This window comes from Buteo buteo, chromosome 16 (assembly GCF_964188355.1).
Source record: "Buteo buteo chromosome 16, bButBut1.hap1.1, whole genome shotgun sequence".
Classification (NCBI taxonomy): Eukaryota; Metazoa; Chordata; class Aves; order Accipitriformes; family Accipitridae; genus Buteo; species Buteo buteo.
Genome location: NC_134186.1, coordinates 18,866,930 through 18,893,600, shown reverse-complemented (window position 1 = coordinate 18,893,600; position 26,671 = coordinate 18,866,930). Strand labels below are relative to the sequence as shown.

The window sequence follows — 26,671 nt, the reverse complement described above, 5'->3', positions numbered from 1 at the left end:
GATACTTATTGTGACTGCTTGGATTTCCATCACTTAGTGCTGACAGTTTCTTCAGAGTTAATTTCATGCCAAGAGTGAATTTGGCATATTGCTGAAAGAAAAAGTCAGTATTCTTTTTAATCAAACTGATAGTTGTTTAGAAATTATCCTAGAATTAGGCCATATTTTTTCTTTTCTGAGAAAAAGAAAATGTGAGGTAGAATTGGAATACCAAGAACTCATTAAGGTAGCAAAGAAATTCCTCAGTCCTGTTTATGTTTGCATTTCACCCCAATAATGACTAAAATGCAATTAAAAGGTTTGACTCTACTGAATAGTTTGTTCTATTGAATTTTTCAAAACCTGTAGCAAGCACACTGTACAAATATGTGGAAGTCGCATAAAAGTAGTTTGAAGATTACATGATTTAAATATTTTCTGCATAGTCCTCCTGAATTTTTCCTTCACAGAGTATCTTTATGAAAACCACAATTTCCTTTCCTGTAAAGAACAGTTTATATCAGACATAATGTTTAGCTATATAAGGGCTTGTGTATATCAAATTCACCTTTAAAATCTCAAAATTTCAGAGACATTATAGAAACATTTTTTTACATCAGACAGTGTCTGGACCAGCTATTAACAGTAATCTGTAAATCACTAACTATCTGCTGAATATTCATTGCTATAGCATTGATTCAGTGTGTCTCTTCAGTGTTTTGTGGGGGTGTCTTTTAGTTGAAATGAGGAGCAAGTTAATGAAATGAGTTTTATATAATGCGTTTTTGTTGAAAACCTTCATAAAATGAGTCACCGAAGTACTACCAATAGTTAACACAGCAGCTGCAAAGCTATAAGCAACACCAGTTGTTCCACAGGTTTATGGTGTGAATCCTAGCATGGTAATTCAAATGTTAGTCTTATAAACTGATTTAATACTGATTGTCTTAGCTGAAATACTGGCCAAGTAGCTTTAACCTAGTATAAATAGAATAAATTGAAAAAATTCTGCAGGAATAGTCTGCAAATTATATAAAGACAAACACTTCCGTGTTTTCTGGAGTAGCTACCATTTCTATGGGCATAGAAGTATGAGGGCCTTCCAAACCAAGATCTTCAAAGCCTGACCCATTAAAGCACGTTTCCTGTGTGTAGGGCACGTTTCCTCGTTGCTTTTGTAGGTGGTTTCTTTTTTTAATTTTATATAGTCTTTTATATTGCTGTTGTCATACTTGCAGCAGGATATTAGGCAAGAGATAATCTGATTGACAATAACTGTATTTGTCAGACATTAGCTTCTGGAATTACTGTTTCTTTTAAAATGTGAAGAAAATGGAGACTCTCCTCAGGAAGGTATTGCAAGGAAAATGAAAAATATTTATAGAATATTTATTTTATTCATAAGCATGGTGAAACAAAACTTTTGAAGAAACTGATCAATAAAGATAGTTATACACAGGTGCATGTATTTGCCTCAGTAGGAGTTTTGTACAATGAAAGTCTATACTGAAGAATGCATTGTGATGCAAACTAAGAGGGCAAAGATAAGTTAAATTCAAGTTGACAGATGCATACCTTCCTAAGCAGAGATTTCATAGGAGTAGATTTTTATTAGGCAGTTCTGGATTGCTACACAGAAAGAAAGAGGACCTGCTGGAATGTAATGAACATTTTTGTGATTTCCTGTAACATCATGCATTAAGCAAGTTTTCAAAGCATAGTTGAGATCAATGTGTTATACAAGAAGCACAGAACATCTTTTTCACATAAATTATGCCCAGTACAGAATTGTTGTATGGAACCAAACTACATGTGCAACAGAATTGTATTTTTCTAACAAAGGATTATTAACAGATGTTTGAATATGAGATGGAGAGTATACAGGTCTTTTCAAAAGTTCCTTTGAAACATGAAAGTTGGTTTCTGAATTTCACTTCTGCCTTTCTCGGAATTTTTTTGCAGAGCATTGTAGTTCTAAACATGACATTCTACACCTGAATTGCCAAGTATTGGTCAACTGCCATGTAGGAAGACCATTTATGTTTCTTGTATGTAGTAACAGTTACCTTGATACAGGCTGGATTATTGACTATATTAGGACCCGTTGCAATATAAAGATGGAGCAACCTGCAACCAGGTATATAGAACACATATTGGCAGCTGAGGCAATCTTAACTGCATTACTAAGCAATGCATTTCTTTCCTGGGATTTATAAAATTGCTATCGGGATCTCCATCCCCATCTTTTGTTTAAATCCATGCTGTTGTGATGGCCTTCATGTATGATACAGCCCTTAAAAGATCAGTCATTTTATAGAAATCCCTGTTCACCTTTGCAGGTAAGGGGTTCACACTTTGAGTCACAAGTAGTCTTTCATTCCTTTATACTGCTGTTAACCACTGTGTGATGGGATGATTGGTGGTAAGTTTGAAGGGAAGATTTTCCACCTATAATCTTTCACAAGGACATTATGGCCCTCAATCTTTAATTCAGATATCTGCCCAGTTCAATAACAGACTTTCATATAAGTCAAACTATTCGTCTCCTGAGTCTCTTTCCTAAAAACAGAGGTGGAGGGGAAAAAAGCAAGATGTTCCTAAAACACATACAATACTCTTCACAAAATAAAACTTTTTAAGTGCAAGTGGTAAGGATGTTATCCTTTCATTTAGATATTTCATTTCCTTTCATTTAACTAAATTGTTAAGACCTAAATGGACTTTTTGTGGCATTGCTTGAAGGATTAGGAGACCCAGAGGTCATTCAAGTAGATTTCAGGATGTATAAACCCCACTTAAGAATTGAAGAGAAAGTAGTGTTTTTCTTCAGGCTTATTCCACTGTCAGACAGAAACAGCATGATGTTTCCTGCTTGTACATTTTCTAATCACTTTCTAATTGTATTTCCAATTCAGACACTAATTTTAACAGGCTATTTAGATACTAATTTTAACAGGGCTAGCTATCTTGAAATTTCATTTGCCACCTCCAAGTAATTAGGTTACTGTCTATTAGTCTCCAGCATAGACTATGATTGGATCATCACTGGAGAAAACAATTGTGGTTGATCAAAATGTGCTTAATCAAATTCTTTGACTCTCTCTCTCTCTTATTCCAAATCTTGGCTCTTGTGGTCAACATACCAAATCCTGGTTTAAGCAGCTATGACATTTTTGTCCTACAGTGAGTCCAGAGGTGGCTGCAATAAACTAAAATTAAAAAAAAATTTGTTTGGCATTTGAAAAAAATCTGACTCATTGAGACTGGACACATTTTTGTGGCCATAGTATTGCCTAGGACCTGACCTTCATCTCCCCTTCCTGTAAGTCCTTGCACCTGCACACAAATTGGTGGCGTTTTTCTGGTTAAGATCAATTTTTTCTTATTTTTGAGGGATTTTTCCTTGGTTCTGTCTTTTGTTATTGGTTTCTTAACTTTTTTAAGTCTTAAGGTTGTCTTAAGTGGACTGTCTGTTTAACTTCAGTATTTTCTCAGAGCATCCAACCTTCTCATCTTGCTTTTTTTCCCTCCACCTCTGTTTTTAAACTGTGTCTGTTTCCTCTTTAGCTTTGCTTTCATCCATTCTTTTGCAGCCACTTCTCTCTCTGAAATGGTCCTCCTCCATGCCTCCAGCAACTTATGCAACATCAATAACAACTGGAAAATTATTCTGTTTCTGAGATATGTAGAGTAGTCATCTGAAACTACATGCATGTAAAGGATTATTCAGAGGTTTTCAAAGAAGGAATTGTGGTTCTCACAACAGTGCAGCCCCCCTCCTACAAATTACCTAAGCATGTGGGAAGACACTTCTTGATGTTACCTGCTAGTGAAGGAGCAGGTAGACTGTCACTAGGGAACAGGAACATGACTTTTTATGATTGGAGATCCCTTAACATGTGTTACATGACTTTTTATGATTGGAGATCCCTTAACATGTGTTATGCAGGTGTGCATGCACTGTGCGTCCTCTTTCCTCTCTCCTTTATTCCATTAAAAAGGTCAGGTTCTGGGGGTAGGGTACCTGAAGGACATGCAGATGGTGTCCATTGATGCCTCTAAATGCAGCAGAGTGCATGAACACTGATGTCTTTTGATATATGTATAGTTTCAGTGAATGTGCAATATATCTCAAGGAACTTCCAGTTATAGGTAAGTAAACTTCCTTTCCTGGAATGAGGAAGAGCTGGTTGACCATGGTTTTAACTTACTTTTGTTAAATAAACAGTTCTACCTGTTCTCTACACATTTTTTTAAAAGGCTGAAATTTGCTGACAAGTAGCACAAACTTAGAAATGTTGCTTTTTGTTCTGAGACTGAAAGGAAAACTACATCATCTCCATTCTGGTTTTATTGATTGATCACTGGCTAATGATGAATGTTTTAAGTAGTGACCATGAGGTAAAAGACTCTTTCGGAAGTTTAGCTTTGTGGAGTGGAGTGCAAGAGAACATTGCTGGGTGCTGCTCTGCATCCAGGTGATGAATATCTGAGCATTCTTTGTCATCAAACGAATGGCTTTTTGAACCTTTGATAGACAAACCATGACATTTTCAATCTCTGCTTTACATAATAAGCTTTTTTGTTTTGCTATTCTATGTGTTTATAAATGTACTTATATTTTAATGTATTCCATTCTTGTGGCTCTAGCTCCTGCTTCTTTAGAATCTTCAAGCAGTATAGAACAGGAAAAATATCTACAAGCCTTACTGAATGTGATATCCGTCCACAGCAAAATGAATGGCAGTAATACTCTCACTGTTAGACCAACAATTGCTCTGTCTCCAGGTAAAATTGGTTTTTATATTTCTTTAGTTTCTTTGGTTTCTTTTCTATGGTTAAGTTGAAAAGTGAGTTTTCTCTGATTTGGTGTTAGTTCAATGTCCCTTATGAATTCTATTGTTTCTTTATTGTTACACTTTCTAGATAGCTTGTTCACTCTTAGTTTCTGTGAATGTGTTTTCCGTATGTGAGGATGTCTATAATCTTTCCCAAAATATTTTTCAGTATTCTTAATCTGACAGTAAATGATTATCCACCTGTGGGTCATAGTTTTTGATGAAATTCAATTGAGTATGATGGCCAGTCTTGAGGCATTAGTAATTTATTACAATTCTGGAACAAATAAAATAAAAGCTCTCCAGAATATCAAAATGCCAAAACTTTCCAGGCTCTTTTTCTATCAAATGCAACAATTACATTATATAACAGAATCAAAAGCAAAGATGCACTTTAAAGTCTTTTATAACATTAAGCGTATTGAAAACTGTATATTGAATAAGAGACTGCCAAATTGAAGAGAATGCAAAATACTACTCTATTGCATATAATGAGAAAATATGAGATTGCAAGCTCAGATTCTACATGAGCAGATACACTATTTAGCTGCAGCAGCAAAGAAAGGTATATAGGCATTTTCATGTGTTTTACATACTCATAATAGGATTTTAATGTCATTTCCAAGTAGAGCGTTACTTGCAGTGAAAACTCTTTCAAAATACACTATTTGAGCTAAGCCGCTGTGGAGGCATGAAGCAATGAATCCATGTTTTATTTCAGTTGTTATGTGATGAAACCTGGTAAGGTTTATGTGAAGATAACCCCAATGTCTTAGAAAGAGGAGTATGTGACTTGAAACTGTGTCTGTCTTGTCTTATTCAGTTAGTGGTAATTGGCCTAATATAGCCAAACAGTGGCTTTTCTTGTAAAATAACACCATTCCCAAAGTGTGCATGCTTTGCTTCATTTATTGTAAAATATGTCGATTGCTTAGCTGTATCTAACATCTCCATACTGTTGCCAATGTATACATCTGACTTAAAAAATAAATCTGAAGTACAAAATTGGCAAGAATTAGCTGTATTGCGTGAAAAAGGACATTTTATCAGCTATGTTAAGTGTTAGTCTGAGTAACACTGTAGTTTTTTAATCTTCTATTCTTTTTCTGGCTGACTTTAGGCACTGAAAGGAGGGCTTCAAGAATGTCTACTGTATTTAAGCAGGTAGTGCCAGGACATTTGGATGTAAATCTATCCAATAGCTTTGCTCGAGGAGGTTAGTAAGACTAGCTCAAAGTCTATTATTTGAAATAATAAATGATAACAAAGTGTTAGTGAAATAAAAATAATGACACTGCTTACCGATTCATTACTCTCTGAAACAACAAAATACAGATTACAGTTTAGCCTTAGTCCATAACATTATTTAAGTATCTAATTTCTGTTTAAATCCTGTACTTACCATTGAACTAAAGCTTGTTTCATGTTGGAAATTAGTGGAAAATTAAGCACTCAATTAGGAATTATGTTTCTAAATACTCTGTGATTCATCCATATTTTTAATTTGTCTAAAATGTATGGCCTGAAAATGCATATTTTATATTAGGATTGAATGCACTTTAGAATCTCCAATTACAGATCATTCTGGCATTTGGCTGAAGATTAGCTGATGCTTCATAAGGATACAAATAATCTGTCTGAATAATTTTACCCTGGGTAAAGGAGGGAGTTATGTGGCCAGGCATAATAAGTAGGGAGATAAAGTGCGTTCTTTGGAAATAGTTATTCTTAGGCACAGGGGCTTCTCAGTGTCATTTCTACAAGAAGCTTTCATTCTGTTAAGTGGATTCCAACTACTTTTACTCTTCTAGTCTGATGAAATTGTTATGATTTTTTATGTGCAATACATGCATAAATTAGTGCATCAAATTCCTTAAATATATGTTAGGATAGGGATGAATCTATTTCCCAAAAGGGAGCATTTTGTATTTCATTTATTACCTTTTATCTCTGAAGGCTCCTCTTAGAATTATTGCTAAGCATCTAAAAGTTGCTTTTCTTCCTTTTCAATACCTCATCTAAAATTAGTTAGACTTACTTTGACCTGCTGAGGTCCATTCCAACCTAAATTATTGTGTGGTAGAACAACTGTAGCTTCATATGGGGAAGAATAAAACAATTTTGTAGAGAAAAACTTCCAGAAGAGATGGACGGGATTAGAGAAATGAAGGAAGGAAGAAGGTAGGAGGGAGGGAGAAAGGAAAGAAGAAAGGAAAATACTCAGAGCTGTATAGAGAAGTTGCGTGAGAATTGTAGCAGAAGGGAAGAGAGGAAGGGCAAGTAAATGGTGATCACCAAAAAATGGAAAATTCTGTGCATTTTCATTAATCATAGTATGTGCATATTTTGTATCTAAAAGTTCTGTTTATGTTCTCTGTTGACTGTCTTGTTATTGTAGTACATAGAGATGAAAAAACATAGTGATTTTAATTTGATAGGTAAAATGGCTAGGGACCTTAGAGAACAGGAGTTAATAGTGTCTGAAATTGTTAGATGAATTGGTGGCTGTGCCCAGCCTGACTTTGTACTGTGAAATAGTGAAAATGCTGGGTAGTTGACAGCAGACAGGTTGTTCCATCCCCTCGTGTTGGGACAAAAATGCCAACAGCAAAGTGGTGCTGAGGGGCAGTGAAGGTGCTCCAGATAAGTAAGAGAAAGCTTGCTGGTTGACTGCATGGAATTTGTCTTTTGAAGATAGAAGGATTACTGAAATAACTGTTGCTGGTTTCTGGGATTAGAGTTTGTAGTAAGTGCAATAGGATGAGTTTGTTGCTACTCAGTGAAGAAAACAGGAGTCTTAAGGCAGTATTAAGTCACAGACCTGTTATTTTGTTGGACATTGAAGTCTCTTGGATAAATTTCAGCTGTAATCAGGAAAAGGGCAGAGAAGTTATCTTGTGTCTCGCTGGATTCACGCCACACCTGCTCTATATATCTGAAAGGTGTAATTACAGCCCAGTATCTGCAGTCCATTCACAGTTCAGCAGGATACATGAGGACTTTGCTGAAACATAAGAATGTTTGACAAGTATAGTGGGAGCCCTAGTGAAGGTGAGAAGTTGACAGGGTAACAGAGAACAGGGAAAGGGAGAATCTCCCTGTAGAGAAGTAAACACTAGGGGTTTTAGATTAGCTAACCCAATTTGTTTAGAAGAACTCTAAAATACACAAAGGATATAGAGTTGCTAAAATTGTTGTTCTCAAATTGATTCACATGATTTATTATTGCAAAGTTTTTTTACTGCTTTTTCACAGTTAGTTTTATTTCACATGTGAAGTAGTGTCACGAGACTGTATGCGGGACCAAAAATACAGGTTTTTGGTCAGCTGAAAAAACAGACTTATGTAGGCAGTCTAAAAATGGTGATTTCTTTCTCCTTCATACTCCTAGAATCTTGCACTCTGATTTGATTTTGAGGTCCATCAAATTATGTACCTAAAATAGACTAAAACAGTTTTTTAAAAAAGCACTAAGGTTGGGATTTTTAATTAAGCTAACTTTCAGCTGGATAGAAGCTTTCAATAAAGTATTCAGCAGAATGATTTAATTGTTACATTTCCTTTGGTATTGTAATTATGGAAAAACACATGATGGCTGTGCTACGTATTTGAAAATATTGCAATGACAATGAAAATTACTCCTTTTTGATAAATGGGTACTTCCTTCCCATTTTATATTGGTTTTCTGGCTTGATTGATGTTTTGTCTTGTGATGACTAAGATTTGTGCTGTCTGATAAATTATGTGCTATAAAGAAATTAAATTTATACTAGATCTTTGGAAATTAATAAGTAACCCTTTTCTTTTCTCCTGCAATGTGTCTCGCTGCAATGTGCATTCCATTCCTCCTCCTTCTGTCTTAACTGTTATCTACCAGTGCTTGGGTACAGAGATAAATGTTTCACTCATTCAAATTCCAAATCAGCAACTAAGGGAAGAGTCCATCAAGGTACTGTATTCTGTGTCCTGAAAGCACATTCTTTTCTACCATCTCCATAACTACTACAATATGTTAATACATGCTAAAGTGATACTGACAGAAAGCCCTGATTCTGCATTAACAAAATTTTGGTGTTTTAGTTCAGTGTTGTGGTTTTGTTTCCTGTCGGGGGGGGTTGGCTATTGAATGTATGATGCAGTGACAGTGATTAGTCGCACACTTCACCATGTTATTCTTTAATAATGTTATGATCTAAAGTGGAGTGATATGTAGAAAATTTTCTGTGTGAAAATTTTAAACAGCAAAAAATTAATTCTTCAAAAGAGCATTTAGTACTCCTACTGCTTTAGAAAATAGCTAATACTGTTACCTAGTCAATGAACGTTCTTTCCGAAATTATTCTTAATTGAAGTGAACAGGAAAAATTTGATTTCTGCCAAATTAGAAAGTCATAATAATATGGTATATGCCAAATAATAAAAGCTAGGTACTGCTAACAAAAAATAAGATATTAGGCAGAATTAGAATAGGAATATAATTGTGTCTTTTAATCACTGTTATCCGTCACTGGTAAACATGTTCATCTGCATGTATTTGTAACCAGTTTTGTTACTTTTGATGTGCTACAGGCACTAATGATGGCCTGCATTTGTAAAATGTTAGAAGGTGACACTGTCTATTTTTGTATGTATCATCTTTGGGGACAGTTGTCTGTGTTGGAGCTAGCGTTTTTTCATACCAAATGAACAAGAATTTTTTTCTCATATTAAATGCTTGCTGTGATTTCTGCTTGCTGTGATTTCTGCTTGCTGAAGTCTTTATTATTTCAGCTGTAGTAGTTGAGATGTGGAACAAAAGTTTATACTACACATATTACTTTACTATGTGAGTTATTTATAAAACTGGCTGTCTTTGAAGTGGAAATTGTTTAGAACTGTTACCAATTCATATGTTCCTAGCCAACCGTTCTCAATTACTCCTATTTGTTTGCTCACATCTAAGACTAGCAGACAGGCAGACAGACAAGCTAAACTGTACAGACAAGTCCCTGTTGAGGATTACTGTATAGAATTTTTCTTTAATAGAAACATAATCCTGTTTCTAAAAAATAGAATAAAATTATTTTGCTGGTTGAGCTACCGCAGTGGAATTTTACTGTTTTCTGCAGCTCTTCTACTTCTATGCAAGAAATGTTAACTATGCATATTATTGGATTTTCCTGAAGGGGTTGGGGGGAGGGGAGGGTTGGGTGGTACTGTAGTATCTGAATTTCCTCTACTACGAGGTATTTCTGGTGCCATTTTTTGATATCTTGCTTTACAGATCTATGGACAAGATTGTCTTCTGAAAATCTGATTTACTGCATATTAGGTTAAAGAATTTCACACTGCCATTTGAATGCCAAATGTAGTATACTTTAAGGGATTTGATTTTCAAGTAGTGCTGTTTATATTCTGAAAATCAAGTACCTTTCACATACCTCACATTGGACACACAAAAACAGTCTCACAAAATCATCGTTACTAAGACATAAGGAACAGAAAAATATTTACTACTTGTCTTGTCTTCTGCTAGTGCTAAACAGGCCTTGGCAATCTGGTTTATCAGTACTTTAACTTACGTTGAAATCACAAAACTTGGTTAAGCATGATCAGATCAGAGCATGTTTGTGTGCTGTCAGAATTGCCTTCTCTGGAAATGACAATATAGCTGCATCAGCAAGGCACAATATGCAAACTAAAATTGCTGTTGAGAGGCACAGGTTATTAGGTTGGTACAATGTCATTCAGATATTGCTGTGCTGCTTTCAAATGCAAGTCTGTGGTTCCATGTTACACTGCACTGTTTCCACCTCATGTTGTTGCTAGCTTTGAGACTTCTGTACCATTCCCTTCTGCCAGAGTAATGGCTATCTTAACTGCCAGACTAAAACTTCTAGGATCTTCTGGGCATCCTTCTCTCTACTCACACAACTGTACTGTATTCACATCTGCTAGAATAAAGTCATGAAACACACGATTAAAAAAATAACCTCCTTAAATTCAGTTTCATTTCTAATTGTCCATTAGACAGGGACAATAAAAAACTAAAATTCATGGCATTCTGCATTTTAATCATGGCATTTCAAGAGTAAATATGGAATACTTTATCCTGAAATGTAATATTTGGATTGATCATCCTTGTATACGTTTTCATTATAATATGATACAGTTGATACTATTATTACACTACATTGTGTAAGGCAAAAGGAACAAAAGAATTCTAGATAATGGAATTTTAAGTGATACTATTTCTGGTTTTGAAGAAAATTATTATATAATATATTTACTAGTTAGACTTCCAAAACAATATGCCTTTGACAAGGAAGTACATCAACTTTTTGTCCTTATCTCTGAAAAGAACACTAGCAATTTCATTTCCAAACACTTCAATGGATGTTAATTACTTGCAAGTTGTGATTCATTTTATCATATTAGTGATATCTTAGCAACCATTTTCTCTCCATTAGAAAGTGCTGTACAGTTTGATTAGTATCTTAGGTTAAATGACAATGCAGTAGGATGCTTTTGACAATTTTTGTGATGAAAATATTTCTTTCCACTACCTGCTGTTTATTGTGTCCTATGAGGGATGCAAATGACATGTTTAAGCACTCTACTTTCCTAATTGTGTTTTAGCCTTAATAATTATGATCTCCAGTGTCTCACACAAAGAGGTTTTAAAATATTTTTCATCTTTGTGAAGGTGTATGGGCAAGTCTTCGTTCAAGCAACCGGTTTATCAACACTCAGACTCCATTCATTGATGTTGGTGCAAGACTTGCAGGGAAAGATAACACCACTTCCTACAGTAGCAGCACTTTTCTGCAAAGTCAGCTTTTGAGACGGCAAGCAGCTCTCTACATATTTGGAGAAAAATCTCAGTTACGGGTAATGGCACTTTTTTCTATTAAAGTTAACATAGTTCTTCTTTGGCTTGAGTTTAATAACCCTGATGTTTTTAAAAAATAGTAAATAATATTATAGATAAAGCGGATGGATAACTGTCCTAAAGGTGTAAACCCTTATGAGGATTATTCCTATAAGCAGAATAACAATTAATGCTGTATAACTTGGTGGCGGCTGGGGAAGGAGGAAATCAAGCTCTGTGGTTATGTAATACAACCAAGTTAACATAAATTAAAATATACTAAATTATCTTAAAGAGCAGTTAAAGATCAGGCTCAAACTCACAGAAGTTCTGCGAGTAGAGCCCTATTTGTCACTTTTGGTCAAGTGCTGACGTGTAGTAGAGCTAAGAGATACAAAGATGGGTAACAGATGACTAGAGGAATGGAATAGCTTTTGTACAAGGTAAGAGCACTCAAATTGGGAAAGACATGGCTAGGAAGGCAATACATTATTGCTAGGCAACAGAGCATCCAGCAAAGCCTTCATATTCAGAAGTCACCATGTCTTTGCTGTCTCAACTGTCTGCCTGCATTGGCTTTGCAGGGAACAAGGGCAGCAGAGTTTGGCTCTGCTCGGTGTAGCTGCTGGGATAAAGATGAATGATGGGACTGTAGGCAAATGGAGTGGGGCTGGTTTAGCGGCAGTGGAGCTTGCTGCTCCTTTCAGAGACTGTTCAGAGCTATTCCAAGGGAAGCGCTGGAGTTCTGTATCTGTAAGTTCTTGCTTTCGGAGACACACTTAATTACATCTAAATACGTACTACTGTACTCTGATTCTGCTGACTACTCATCTGTTGTTCAGGTGACTTGTCATCTCAGTGATTTCTATTTTGGGAAACATGAAACAGACTTATTTGGTAATTTAAAGTGTAATTTTGTTTTTCCTGATGTGTTGAAATATGTTATGAAGCAAATGGAATGTTGTTAGTCAGGAAAGTGATTACCAGAGAAAACCTTCGTTACTGTGGGCAGTGCTTGAACTTGCATGAAGCCAAATTGATGTGAATAAGGCCAGCTCAGAAGTCTGTCCATCCTGATTCGATTACATGAAGAGGACCATGATGTCTACAGTTTCATACACCTTTTTGGGTAGATTTTATTGTTTTAGATGCAGTTGTTTAAGAAACATTAATTCTTGGTAGTTTTACTTTTTTTCAGAAAATGTTTGCAGATTATTTTTTTACATCTCTGCATTCAAAGATTGAAAAATCAATTGTTTACTACTTTCTTATTGAAAATGTGAGCATACATAAAATATTATGTATTTTTTGAAGTATATAACTTCAAAAAGCCGTTATTGGTAGTAGGAAAATACATCAGTATTCAATTCTTTCTGAAATTATATTATATCAGGAAATGGAAGAATCATGCTGTATCAGAATGGTGAATCAAAATTCTTTGCAAATGTTTTTCTATTTTGACTTTTTGTAATTTCAAATGTTCTTTTGTATGTTATTTGTATTTTCAGTTGTATTTTTAAATGATGGTTATATAACAGGTATTAGTTCTTATTCCATTTTTACTGTGCCTTTTATCATGGATTTGCAAATTCATTTTCCTTTTGGTTTCTTCATTACACAGTGGTACACAAAGTAGTCGTTTTTAACTAGTTTTTGACATTCTATTGCTTTCTAATATAATTAGCATAATGATGATTTACAGAAATATCCTGTTAAGTCTATAATCAAAGTGTTCTGATTTAATATAACAAAGCATCAGAATATAACATAAGACTAAACAGAAGTTTTGAAAGTAAACATCATTTATCATTATTAGAACAAACTGTTCTTTTGAACAATAAGAAAACTGTTTATTTTCCTGCAAAATTTTTCAGTTTTATTGAGTTGGCATTTTAATTTGCTTTTCTGGAGAATGTTCTTCCCAAAGTTCTCAAACAGGTCTATTCATATCAATTTTTCATCTTGTTAAGCCTTCTTTTATAACCGTAACCCCCAGAAGACTCTGGCAAAGGAGACACTTTGATGAAAAGGAATACAGGAAGAGTAATGCAGAAGATATGATTACATAGAATTAAATTGCCATAATCCAGTAGTAACAATTATTCACGTTTCTATTTGTTTGATTTCTTAACAAATGATAAGTGAAGAGTTCAATCATGTATCTAAAGATAGGTAGTAGAAATATCTTTAGTCTGCTGCTTTGAAGTGACCCTTTAGACCACTTGTGCAAAAAATGGAAGTTGTTTAATGTATCAGCAATCACAAACTGGGTGGGGATGATATGTTAGTGCTTGGTATAGATTAAAACATTTTTAATATATTACCATACAGGTGTGTATTATTAAGCAGAATATGAAAAGAGCTGACTATTGGATGTACAAACAACAAGCATTGGACAAGATCAACATGAAATAGTCTGAAGTCCAGTAGGATATATATAATTTGGAAATAGTTTAAAAATCAATACTTCAAGGATCCTTACTTTATGCTGGATGATTTCCTTGCTGGTTTAGAGTTTATGGGTTTTTCACTTTTTTTTGTTGTTTTGTTTAATAATATAATTTTACAGAAGATGAGTCATCTCTGGGCATTTCTAAGGAAAAGTGTATTGTGTTAGCAAATATAAGAATAAAATTACATAGCAATTAAGTGGTTGTTTTGAACCTTCTCTCACTGATTTGTATCTGTTCGATAAGATCAATTCAACTTTTCTTTTTGTATAAAGAAATCATGTTGATTTTTGATTGTGAAGTATTTTCCTAGCTTTTGTTAGCATCCTACTAACTTGGAATTTGCTGATTTTGTAAAGGGCTTGGCAGAGCATGCATTACTGATGTTGATTCCTATAAGGACCTGCTTTATTCTGCTAAATATCTTGTCACATAAATTGATGGTACAAACAGAAATAGATAACATTTTAAGGAAATTGTGCTACTTTTCTCAATTGCTTTTATCATACATTACTACAACTTAGCATTCTAAAAAAGCAAGTTTGCTAGCTGAGCTATGGAATTTATTCTTGAACCATGCCAAAATATAAACAGAACTAAATCTGAGCTTTCACTTTTCTACATTTTTGGTTGGCATCCTATGAAGCAACTTAATGAAGATTATTTGCAGGCCAAGTTTAATTCCAGAAAGAGAATTTCTGAAGAAAACTGAAAAAGTTTGCTTTCAAGATCTTCAGTGATGCTTCACACATGAAAATTGTTTTTCCTAATAATGTTCTCCATATTATCCTTTTCATCATAGTTCTTTTTTTTCCATTAGCTAACTTAATCTCTTAATTAAGTCCTCTCTTATTGCTCATTTTCTAAGTGCAGTAAGTAAAACAAAACATGAAGAATTCTGCTACGAAAATCTCACATACCTCTTGGAAATTATATCAGCTATTCCCTGACTGCTATTCTGTGTTGAACTAGGTACTTTAGACAAAAAACTGTCTCAATGTGCAGTGACCACTTATACGGGTCAGCTAGTTTGCAGTTTTGGGGGTCCTTTTTGGATTTGGGGGTTACTTTTTTCCTGCATTACTGAACTACTAGAATCTGTCCTGCACTGTTGGTATGTCATCCATGCAGTTATTTTAATTTTTATTTATTTATTGTTACTTTGCTTTAAAAATCTTAAAGGAAGCACATAATGTTGTGTGTAAAGAACTCAATAGATTTATCACTCGACTTTGTTTTTTTACTACTCATTACTATAATTATTATTATTAAACATATGACTGCTGTGCAGTACATTGTGCTGTTATGAGTAGTAGATGAATACTTTATTATGGTACATTTTGCAAGTGTTTTAAGGATTTTTATTAGGAATTGAAATACTTAGCAATAAAGCAGGCAAGACTGAGATTTAACGAAACTGTAAGTGAAAAATATGCTTCCCTTTTAAATTACATCTGCTGTTGTCCTTTTCAAACAGGGATTCAAACTTGATTTTGCTTTGAATTGTGAATTTGTTCCTGTTGAATTCAGTGACATCCGACAGACAAAGGCAAGCTTTAAAAAGCTGATGAGAGCTTGTGTTCCCAGCACTATTCCTACAGATTCTGAGGCAACATTTCTTAAAGCACTTGGGGAGTCCGAGTGGTTCCCACAGGTAATTTATATGACAGGTACTTCTAATAATCTATATGCAGTACTGCTAACACAAAATAAATTTCAGGCTCTTCTGACAGAGAACTATTGTGTTCTAACCAGCTGTTCTTCTTCATTCATTTTAATTGTTTTGCATTCTATCAATTCTGTCGTTACATAAGCATTATTATTTTAATACAATCATAACATTTACAAATGTGAGAGGCATTTTTGTGTAACATAATTTATGGTTTGTAACATGGAACACGTACACAAGTAAAGATGACCGTTTTTTCTGCCTACATAGATTTATGGTCTTGATTTTAACTGCTTTTTCTTATTTTATATATTTTTAAAATCAGAAAAAATATAGAACAATAAATGAGCCTTTTGGTTTTAAAACCAATATTCTACTCTTCATACATGTTCCCACCCTGAATTTCCATATGCACAAGTATTTAACAAATGAGCTAGCATCTGTTACTTGTTGTGGGATATGGGGAAGTGTTTGCAGGGGAGAGGGGGTTGTGTGTGTGTTAATCTGTTCTCTCTGAATCTGTTCCTTTACTTCCCTATCCCATATTCACTTACATAAAGATTAACCAAACGAAGGCAAGACTAGAAGTAACTTTGCAAGATTCAAATTAAGAAGGATGTGCCAAAGTCAGCTCTTTGTAAATCTAAACCCCTTTTAATTATAGTGAATGTTTCTTAACAGTTGCATGTTATGTTTGGAACCCTCTGCTGAATATATTCTTCTCAAATGCAATTAATCAAAGAAAACAGAATAGACTCTTATACTGATTTCTTAAGGAGGAAATTACGCATCAGAGAATGTACTCTTGTTTGAAATGTGCTACAGTGCAAGGAGTGGCTTAACTTCTTCACTTGAGGTGTGCTCACTCCTTAGAGAGCATAGGAGCTGGTCATTGCTCTGTCTGGCCACCACGTTCTTCAAGAAGGGGAGAAGTGGAAAGAGCATGAAACCTTGACTCCCTCACCATGTGAACATTTTCAATCACAGAGTAGTTGAGCAAGTTGATAAGCATAAATAAATGAAATGAATGTCACTTCAATGAAATAAACATGTCCCTGTAGCAGCACAGAGATCTAGGGGAGATTATAACATTGGAGTTACGTTCTTTTGGCATATTTGAGAGGAAAAGTAATAGCGTATCACTCTCTGCTCAAGACTAGATCGTAATGTCACACACTAGCTGTGTGACATTTGAACCACATTTCTGTGGTTTACATCAAGTCACTTGTGACTTACGTGATAAAGTTAATTTATGACTGATTTGACACATTTTCTGCTATTCCTGTGAAAGAACATAGATCTGTCATTTCGGAACTTTGTTTTTATTGTATTAAGCTTTCCTCTCCTGGGCAATAGAAGTTACACAGTATTGATTTTAACCCTGTATAGGCTAAATATTTCTTCATAGGGATGTGAATACATAAGAAATTTGAAGTGCTGCCCTATCTTCTGAATACAAATGATAAAAATAGGATTTTGGGTATTGTTTATATTGAATCTGTAATCAGATTGCATATCGGTTTCTTCATTAAGGACATCAAAAAATAGCCTTTCTTCCATTCTACTGCCTAAGAAAGTATAGAACAATAAACAAACTTCTTGATTTTAAAAGTGGTGCTCTTTTCAATCTTTTCCTATTTAAAATTACAGGAAAATGAGTTTATTTTCTAAGTAATGGCTATGTGAATGTTCAGAGGAGTTAAGTGTTTTCCATCACAATTTCCATGGTAATATTCATAGGATTGGGCTTTTTTTAAGAGGAAAAAATCAGACTGCCCTAAAGCAGGATGAATTTTCTAGGTTTTAACAGTTGTCTGATTGATCTTTTTTCCTCTTACTTTCTCCAATTTAATTTTGTTCTCCCTGAGTCACTTTACTGTGCCTTCTGTACTTTCTGAACTTACTTTTTTCCCCTGCATAAATGATCTTAGATGTCTCTTGCCATCTTTTATTTGTTTTCCTATACTGCTTTCTCCCTTCTTTCAGGCTTTCGTCTATCCTGCTGCTGCTATTGGTTGGATTGTATTCAGTGCTCTGCAAACAGCAGTTTCATTCTACTGTAAAAAACTGAATTGCTTACATATTGTCTGTTATGTTGTTTACCAAGAATGCTGTCGTAGTATGACAAAAATGGTAGAAACATCATATAGCTTTTCCTTTTAGTAATAGTAATGTGAAGTCCCATAGTAAGATAAAATTGCTCAAATTCACCTAAATTTTTTGTCCTGCTTATACCTATCATGTTTGAATCAATCTTGTTCAAGTCAGTAACCCTTCACAGAAAAATTAACTAAACCACCTGCTCAAGGAATTTTAGAATCACTGCATAATGAATATTAGAATGCAAATAATTAATGTGTCCTCTTTCCATATGTTTTAGCCAGTCTGCCCAAGTATAAGAAACACTGTTTAATCTATCTAACCTATTTCCAGATTATAGAAATAGGATTTTTATGTGTTTGGTTTTAGGTTTGTGGGTTTTTGTAGTTGTTGTTATTATTATTCAGTTCATTAATTTCCAACTTCCATGGGATTGAGCCTTAGAAATACCTTGTAAATATCTTACATGGTTTCTCCCATCAAAGTATTCAGTGACTTTATGGAACCTTAACATTTCACAGGAAACGATTTTAGTGTTAAGCCCAGGATGGAATTTCTCTACAATAAATCTGTCAACTGTGTTGTTCCCATTCTCCTTTTTGACAGCTATTTTATTACAGTACTCATTGGTTTTAATAGTTTTAAGTTCCTATCTTCAAATTTTTGCTTAGTTTTGTCGTAGTTCGGATGAAAATCCTGAGACTGCTACATTTTGTAGCTTTCTAACCTGTTGCATCCCACAGCATTTCTCTGTGCTATCTGAAGATTTCAGAATACATATTTTAATATAAAATATGAAAAGATTCTATTTATTGATAATATCTAGAAATTTATACTTTACTTATTTGTAATACTTTATAGCTTCACAGGATAATGCAATTGGGTGTGATCATCTCTGAGCTCCTGGAAAATGGTTCTTCTGTTATGATTTGTTTGGAAGATGGCTGGGATATTACTGCGCAAGTAAGCTGCTATTAAAACCTTGAAATAGCTAAATATTAAGAAAAAACACCAGGCAATACTTTTTCACACAAGTGACTGGACCGATAATTTGGTATAACATTAATAAATTTGTGTTGTGGCAGCAGAGAAGAAACTAGAATGCACGAATCCTTGCATTCATTTGCAATTTATACCATGAAAGAGTTCCTTAAAATGAATTTGTTCCAAAGGTCCTGATGGACTTACAGTTCTATGGGTTAGGTATAAAATCTGCATTCCTGCACCTGACCATATGTAAGAATGAAAGCTGAAAGTTGCCACAACTGTTCATTTATCTATGTAAACATAGTACACTTTAAACACAGGAGGGAAGGAGAGGAATTCTTTCTCTTGCCATTCACTTTCCATAAATGAAGTTAAGAGACCACACACAAGGAGAAAACTAAATTTGTGTCAAAGTGACTCTAACACCTGCTGCAAGGACAGATCACCACAACAGATAACTTTCTGAAACAAACTATAAATTAGGTGAATGAAGACCCTCTGCCTCATTTAATGGATGCATTGTGTCCATGTAGTTGCTTCATAATTCAGAAGATAAACAGATATCCATAATTCTAGTAAATAAAAACTTCATGTGCAGCCAGCATCCTGATACCAGGTAAACAAACCTACAAAAGCATGTTAACGTAATTATTGGAATTATTGTCAAACAATGAAGCATAGAGAAGGGGACATATGTAGCTGGAAGTGAAAGAAGTCTGTGCTCCATTTTAAAGTCTCCTGAGATGCTGTCTATTAAAAAAAGCTGAAGTTGGCTGATGAGCACCATAGCATGGCAACACTGCAGAAACCCTAAAGTCACCCTGAGGACCAATTATTTAACACTTTATTTGCTGAGGTAGCAGATACTATTTTATAAAAATTTATTATACTTATTTAATTGAAGAAAGTGTTTTTATTTCAAATGTAATTTAAACATGGTAAGCATTATAATGACTTCCAAATTCTATAGTTGCTCAAGTTTGACTTTTACAGATATCGTAAAGTCTCAATTTAATCGAAGCTTTTTCATGTGAGATAGTATTTGGTTTGTTTTATAAAAATACTTAATGTATATGGTAAAATACTTGTAATTGAGTTCATATGAAGGCTTTTGTTTCCTTGAACTATAAACAGATTATGGAATATTTATATTCATTGACTAAAATGTTCTCCTAACTTCTGTCACTCTTAACACAGTATATCCTGTCTTGTGATCTAGGTAGTATCTCTCGTGCAGTTACTCAGTGATCCCTTCTATAGGACACTTGAAGGCTTCCGAATGCTGGTGGAAAAAGAATGGCTCTCTTTTGGTCATAAATTCAGTCAACGTAGTAATCTGACTCTCAATTGTCAGGGTAGTGGATTTGCTCCTGTTTTCTTACAGTTTTTAGACTGTGTGCATCAGGTAAGTCAATCTCCATCTAATTTTAATTTACCAGAAGAGTTCATAAGTAAGTGTGTAGATGCCACTATTTCAGATGTTATAGATAATGGCTTGAGAGAAGACTAGTAACGTCCTCCTCTAGGTTTTATTGAAGTGAATGGATTTCACCTCAGGAAGAGCTAGCATGGTTGCCTAGAGGAGACTGACCCATCCACACAAAACAGACTAAGAGGGATGGTTGGCATTATGGATCTTTTAAGGTCATTTATGCAGAGATTTCAAATAGAATTTTTTTTAAGCTTAAGACTGGCTTTTGGCAGTCTGGAGTACCTTTATTCAGAAGAAGAAATTGACTGATTGTTAGTACGGTGACTAGACAGTTTTTAATCCCTTGTTCTTGATGGTGGACTTTGAAGAGGCCTTGTACTCCATCAGTTCTGGAAGCAACAAGCTATAAACCAGGGGGTCCTGAGATGTTATTATTTTTATATATACTGCATGTTCAGAAGCAGATGAACACCAATGGTTATGTCCTGTAGGAAGAGGTTAGGTTAAGAATATTGCACTCATTTCACGTTAATTCTAAAGTCTGTCCTTTTCTTCATCTCAAACCAGTAAATATAAATGCTTTTCAGAGTCTCTGTGTATGCAAACACAAGATAGGAGCTTGCATAGTTCCTCTCGTCCATATGTCTGTCTTCTTCCACTTCTCTCATTTTTCTCACTGAAAAAGCTGAAAAGACTCCTGGACATTATTAAACTGTCTCTCACAGAAGATCAAAGCATCAGTCTTCTTACTGGGAACAGACATTCATAATGAATACTTGCATGAAGTAGACCATGAAAGAGACGTCAGCGAGTAGACTTACTTTGCTGCAAGCAAAGTCAACAGATTAAATAACTTGCTAAACCAATGAAAAACAATCTTTAGATATCTATGGGAGACTGATAATGAATGAGCTTATAAGAAGATGAATAAAGACTTACTGAAGAACATGTTGCAGAAAAGAAAAAATTTGTTTGTATCCCAGCATTAAACACTGACAGCCATCACTACTGCTGTCTTGCAAGTTAATAAATCATATACTTGGAATTTGGTTTTATTCCTACAGCATTCCCCATTAGAAAACCTTAGAAGTATTTGTCACATCTCCTGTTTCATCAATTTCACAATTGATGTGGTCCTGAGGTTAATTTTTATTTGGAATGGGGAGATTTCTCTAAAGAGAATCAGTACCACATTTTTCATTCAAACAAGTTAATCTGCCCAGTTGTCACACTAACTATTCCTTACAATAGCTTAAGGTTATTGCTCCTTTTCTGAAGTAGAAAAAACAAATTCTTGGTTGCAGTGGCTACAACAGAACAGAATAGCCATGTCTTCCAATACTGAAACCCATCTACTTGGTCGTTCATTCAATTCTGCGTGTAAATCATTTGTCTGTGTATTCTGTATTCTCTCTGCTGTCAGACGTCTTCTCCAAGCTTTAATGAGCTGACTGGATAACACTGTCTATTAGTAGAATGGAGTAAACCTACATTTGATTTCAAGCATTAGTGTAATTTTGAAGTTAAACCCTCCAGCATCTCCCCTTACCATTTGTTGATGCTGGTTTGGTGCATGTGTACTAGGTTTTTCTTGGAAGAATTTAACCCAAAATTTCTGCTTGTACTAAACACTCACCAGTTCTTAAAAGGATCTAAACCAGTGATACCTCACTTAGCTTAAAACCATGGGTGTCACCAATGTACAATGGGATCATCAACTCAACTGGACTAAATATAGTCCAAAATAAAACAATAAATGTGTAGTATAGCTGCAGGGACCTCAGCACCAGCTGCTTCAGTCCATTTGTGTACTCGTTTTGCTCTGAATTACTTTCTAATGTAGACATAGCCTACATCCTCTTTCTGACTCTGGAAACACTTTGCTCCAGTTTTACTGTAATAAATCTTAAAAAGTTGGCATAAAGAAAAACAAGGAAATTATCCTTGCATACCTGTACAGTATTTTTTTCTCGAGTCCAGAGGTCACACAAACTTTGGAAACAAATGGGTTATCCAGAACAAAAATTAAAATTAAATTCAAGGATTTTGTTTTATTGTCATAAGATAGAATGTACCATGTTTTCTTCATGGCAAAATTCTTGTTTTTTCTTTAAGTTATGTTTAACACAATCTGCAATTCTAAGAACATGGTATAATAGATTATAATCATCCTGGCTTTAGAAGTTAGGGTGAAATGTAAAGTGGGATGTATCCCTGCTGTTAACAACTGTCAGGTATGATTTTACCTCAAGCTGCAAGGTGCCTAAAATATCGCTACTTATACATGTGAATGTGTCAAGGAAATAGAAGAATGTTGCATTTGTAATTCACCTCAGATAGCAGCTTTGATGCATGTTGCTAGGTATCTGACTCTTCTCTATCTTTAAGAGGCAGTATAAAGTATACAAGTTATTAACAGATACATTTTACAGAAATATCTCTACTTTCTGGGGTTTGGTCCTAAGCTGTGTCCACATGCCCTGGCTGCAACTATATCAGCTAAAGATTACCTCCTGCAGGCCATCTGGACCTATTCATCACTTCTCCTCTGGAGAAGATACTACCCTTCCAGTCTGTTAGCTAAGGGGTTCATGTCAACCTGCCTGCCTTTTCCAATCAAAATGGTAGAAAAAATTTGGTAGAAAAGACCGTCTTATTTTGACGGGTGGGCATTTAGAAGCAGTTCAGCAGGTCAATCTGAAGGAGGCAGTAACTTCTCATGAGGAAAGATAGGGCTGTCTAGGGGTTATAATCTTTTCAGCCAGTGTTATCTTCAGCCAAGAAAGGGCATGGGAACACAGCTTTACTGCATAATCAGTGTAATATAGATAATATAGAGTTGTCTGTTATTAGAAAAAATCTTTAAGCTAAATGACTTACAGTCTTATTTGGAATGCAACTCTGAGTGTATTTTCTAGAAATAGACTTACAAAGATTAGTCTTCTAACTCATGATGGCTTAGTGTTGACTTACCAAATTCTAACAGTATGGTTGTAAACTCTAGGGAAATTACTTTTGAAGTCAAATTAATGGTTGAAGTTTCATAGGAATTTACTATGAAAAATAAATTTGATTAACATTCATACTTGAACATTTCTGTTAAGTTTCATTGGTTTCTGTGCAACTTGTTAGACAACCACAGAATCCAATTAGATTGCAACTTGACCCTGAAGTGGAATATATTATGATCAGTTTTAAAAAACTGCCCATTCCCTGGAAATAAACATTTGGTTCTTTCAAAATATTTCTCACCATTATAGTCTCAACATACTAGGTGCAGTAAGAAAGTCACCATAGAGCCAGTATGTGCATTAAATGTCATGGGTTAAACTAAAGATACAGAGAAAACAAATGAAGCAGTGATTCCTAAATTGTATCATCTTGTAAAAAGTCATTGTTTATGCCAATATCTCCAGGTGTCAGCTGAATTATTAACGCAAAATCATTCTTTCACAATAGCAGCATCTGGCAGATACTCTCTCTGCTTCTAAGAAGACTGAATTTATGAAAGTGATGTCAGTGCAGGAAGTTTTTCTTATTTTTCCTCTGTATCTATTTGATAATTTATTAAATATAATTAAAACTGAATGATTTTCTAGAACTGACTTCTTTTAAGCTCAGTAAGGAGCTCTGTTACAGCACCCTGTGTAAGAGGAGGTGAGTGTGCTACTCCCAGGGTAGATGTATTCATTTATTCTAGTGTTTGCAGGAGTAGCCTCTTAGTGATTACTAGCACAGGACATTTTGGAGTACTATATTTCTTAATTAAACTAAGTAAATATTTATATATAATGGGATTACAAAACCAATGTGTATTGGAAAACTAAGGAAGGCTAGTAGAAGTGTAAGATTATTAAATACATTTAGGAGATATTTAAGTTAATTGGGAACGTGGTGATTTGAATAAGAATTCTAAAATACTGAGTTTCTGTAATCATAATATTAGAAACACCTATCGGTTTACTCAGGTTTTAAATGTTCATGTATTATGGAGACTGAGCATTTTAAAAGATGATGCAGTTGTAATTTTCGAAGATACCCTGTCCCTGTAGACTTACCTTTCTAGGTGGTGTGTGTTGAAGTTGTATAGTATAAAAAATTGCTTCTTACTTACATGTAAATTTTTAGTATATCCCTTAAAATCAGTGAATTAACTGAAACAGCACCAAAGAGTTATCAGAGAGAAACCAACTATATTTAACCTCAACCTAAGCGGTTATGTTGCCTACAGTAATAAAAATCTCTCTTTTATGTTTATTTTTAATTGCTTAAATTAATACAATTGTTTTCTCCTATGTTAAATTTCTAATTTGTCATTTCTGATATTGGAGCTGTATTTTATCAGGGGCTTTTTTCCCTGGTAGCTTAGCCATGTTTTAAATTTTGCAGACTGCACTGCAGCTGAACAAACCATCAATAACAGTAGTCGCTTCACCTAGCTGTGGCATGTTTCCCATCTCCAAGTGTGCTAAAATCAGCCACAGCCATTAAAACACCAACAGTAACAATAACTACATTATTCATCTCTATCAAAGAAATGTTTTAGATGATAGTTGTTTTCACTTAAAAAGTAAATTATATTATTATAACTTCTAGTTAGTTGTAGTTCCAGAAATCTCAGAAAAGGGATCACTCACAACACCTAGATCCATGATGGGATTTTAGTAGCAGCTTATTCTTGTAATTCTTCAAATGTATTAAAATAATTATTGGACCATAAGTAGAAATTAGGACCCTGTATAAGTCCTGTCAAATAGCAGAATGTAACCTTTTCTTCTTACAATATCTTGAAGAAAACTTCTAACACAAGGAGAAAATGTATACTAAAGTAATTGTACATGTGTGTATATGTGTCTAAATGCACACACATATGCAGAGCTTGTTGGATTTCAGCTCAAAAGTCATATTTGAACAGAATTAGTGTACTTGGATTATATTTTCATCTAAAGAGAACTAAAAAGTTACTTTGTCTATGAAGTTGAAGTCTTGAATTTATTATAGAAAAAATTTTGCTTAGCTTTATTCTTACAAAACAATGCAGGAATGTAGTCATTTGTATCAGGGGAGAAGTGGGGATAAAGTAAGTGTGGGTATATTGAACTGAGAAATCTTAAAGTATCTTAGCTTTTTAAATGCCTAGCCACAAGCTAATATTGAGATATGATAACAACAAATTCTGTGACTGAAATGCTGTCTATGTGTTTATAGCTCTGTTCAAGGGATTTTCCTGTCACTGTTGTACATTTGGTAGATAACCTTTCCTTGCTGAATGCATTTTTTTTCTTTATTTAGCTGGTTGGGTTTTTTTTCAGCTGGCACATGTGAAAATCTAAACAGAAGGAGTTTCAAGGAGTCCAATACTAGTTTCCATAACTACTAAAAAAAACCTGTTTCTCTCTTGAGGAACTGATAAGTAGAGATTAGAGAGAAAAGATGGAATGGGAAAATTAGAGTGGTGGGAATGCAAAAGGTGAGACACAGGAAGATTGCAGAACTAAAGATATTTTGTAAGTTTGATATGAAGCTAGATAAAGCACAGTGGCACATATTTCAAATGTGAAATTCCATCAGCAATTTCTTTTTTGATTGCAAACTGTACTTATTTCCATTGTAATTAAGAATTTTCAGTTAATTACCGTGCTTAATTCTGAAAATAAAGATCACAGTTCATAAACTTACTTGAAGAGTAAATTTTAAATTTGAAATTAACACATGAAATTTCTGTGAGCAATATCTCATCAAGATTTTTAGAATCTTGAATTTTGTATGGATATCAAGTATAAATATCATGAACAATTAATGCTAAACAATTTTGCTATGAATGCTAAACTTCATGTTTAAAATCTTACACCAGGCTCTTTCTGATAATGTTCAAAAGGAAGCAGTTGTGAAGAGCCAACTACCCCAGAGTGCTGTACTCTGATAATCTTGTATTGTCTTCTTAAATATCTGCTCCTGAATCGCGTTGGAGACATTCACTGAATTAGATCCCAAGCCTAACCGAGGATAACAATTTAAGATGTTACATAGTTTTTACTGTTTTAAAAGAATAATGGCAAGACACCTCCTCAGTATGTTTTGGGGGTTTTTTTGTACTGTAATATTTTGGTGCATATTTTGAAAAGGAAGAAGTATGTGTAGACTAGCAGGTACTTTAGAAATTAGCTGTTTCAGTAATGGTAGATGGAATATCATTTGCAGCATTACCTCTGTACTTGTCTGCTACATTGGGTTCTGAGCGATGGCAAGAACTCCACTGCAAAACCTTCCAATTAAAGTTTGATTTCCAGCTACATCCAGAAGTAGCATCTTTGCCTATGAAGTTACATGGTGTCTCAAGAGTTATCGTAAAAGATTTCTGACCAG

The 26,671-nt window shown here is 34.5% G+C and overlaps 1 protein-coding gene across 7 annotated transcripts in view; it reads left to right on the top strand.

Annotated features, from left to right (window-relative positions):
• SBF2 (SET binding factor 2) overlaps nucleotides 1–26,671 on the top strand; it is a 283,574-nt gene that overhangs the window by 237,499 nt on the left and 19,404 nt on the right. For 4 of the 7 annotated variants that reach the window (XM_075048066.1, XM_075048067.1, XM_075048064.1 and 1 more), the window contains exons 28-34: nucleotides 4,630–4,767; nucleotides 5,938–6,033; nucleotides 8,695–8,766; nucleotides 11,503–11,687; nucleotides 15,595–15,771; nucleotides 18,748–18,849; nucleotides 20,093–20,278. In XM_075048066.1, coding sequence (XP_074904167.1) covers nucleotides 4,630–4,767; nucleotides 5,938–6,033; nucleotides 8,695–8,766; nucleotides 11,503–11,687; nucleotides 15,595–15,771; nucleotides 18,748–18,849; nucleotides 20,093–20,278 — 956 coding nt within the window. The remainder of the gene's footprint in view (nucleotides 1–4,629; nucleotides 4,768–5,937; nucleotides 6,034–8,694; nucleotides 8,767–11,502; nucleotides 11,688–15,594; nucleotides 15,772–18,747; nucleotides 18,850–20,092; nucleotides 20,279–26,671) is intronic. The other 3 variants (XM_075048070.1, XM_075048069.1, XM_075048068.1) reach the window with 2 other exon arrangements.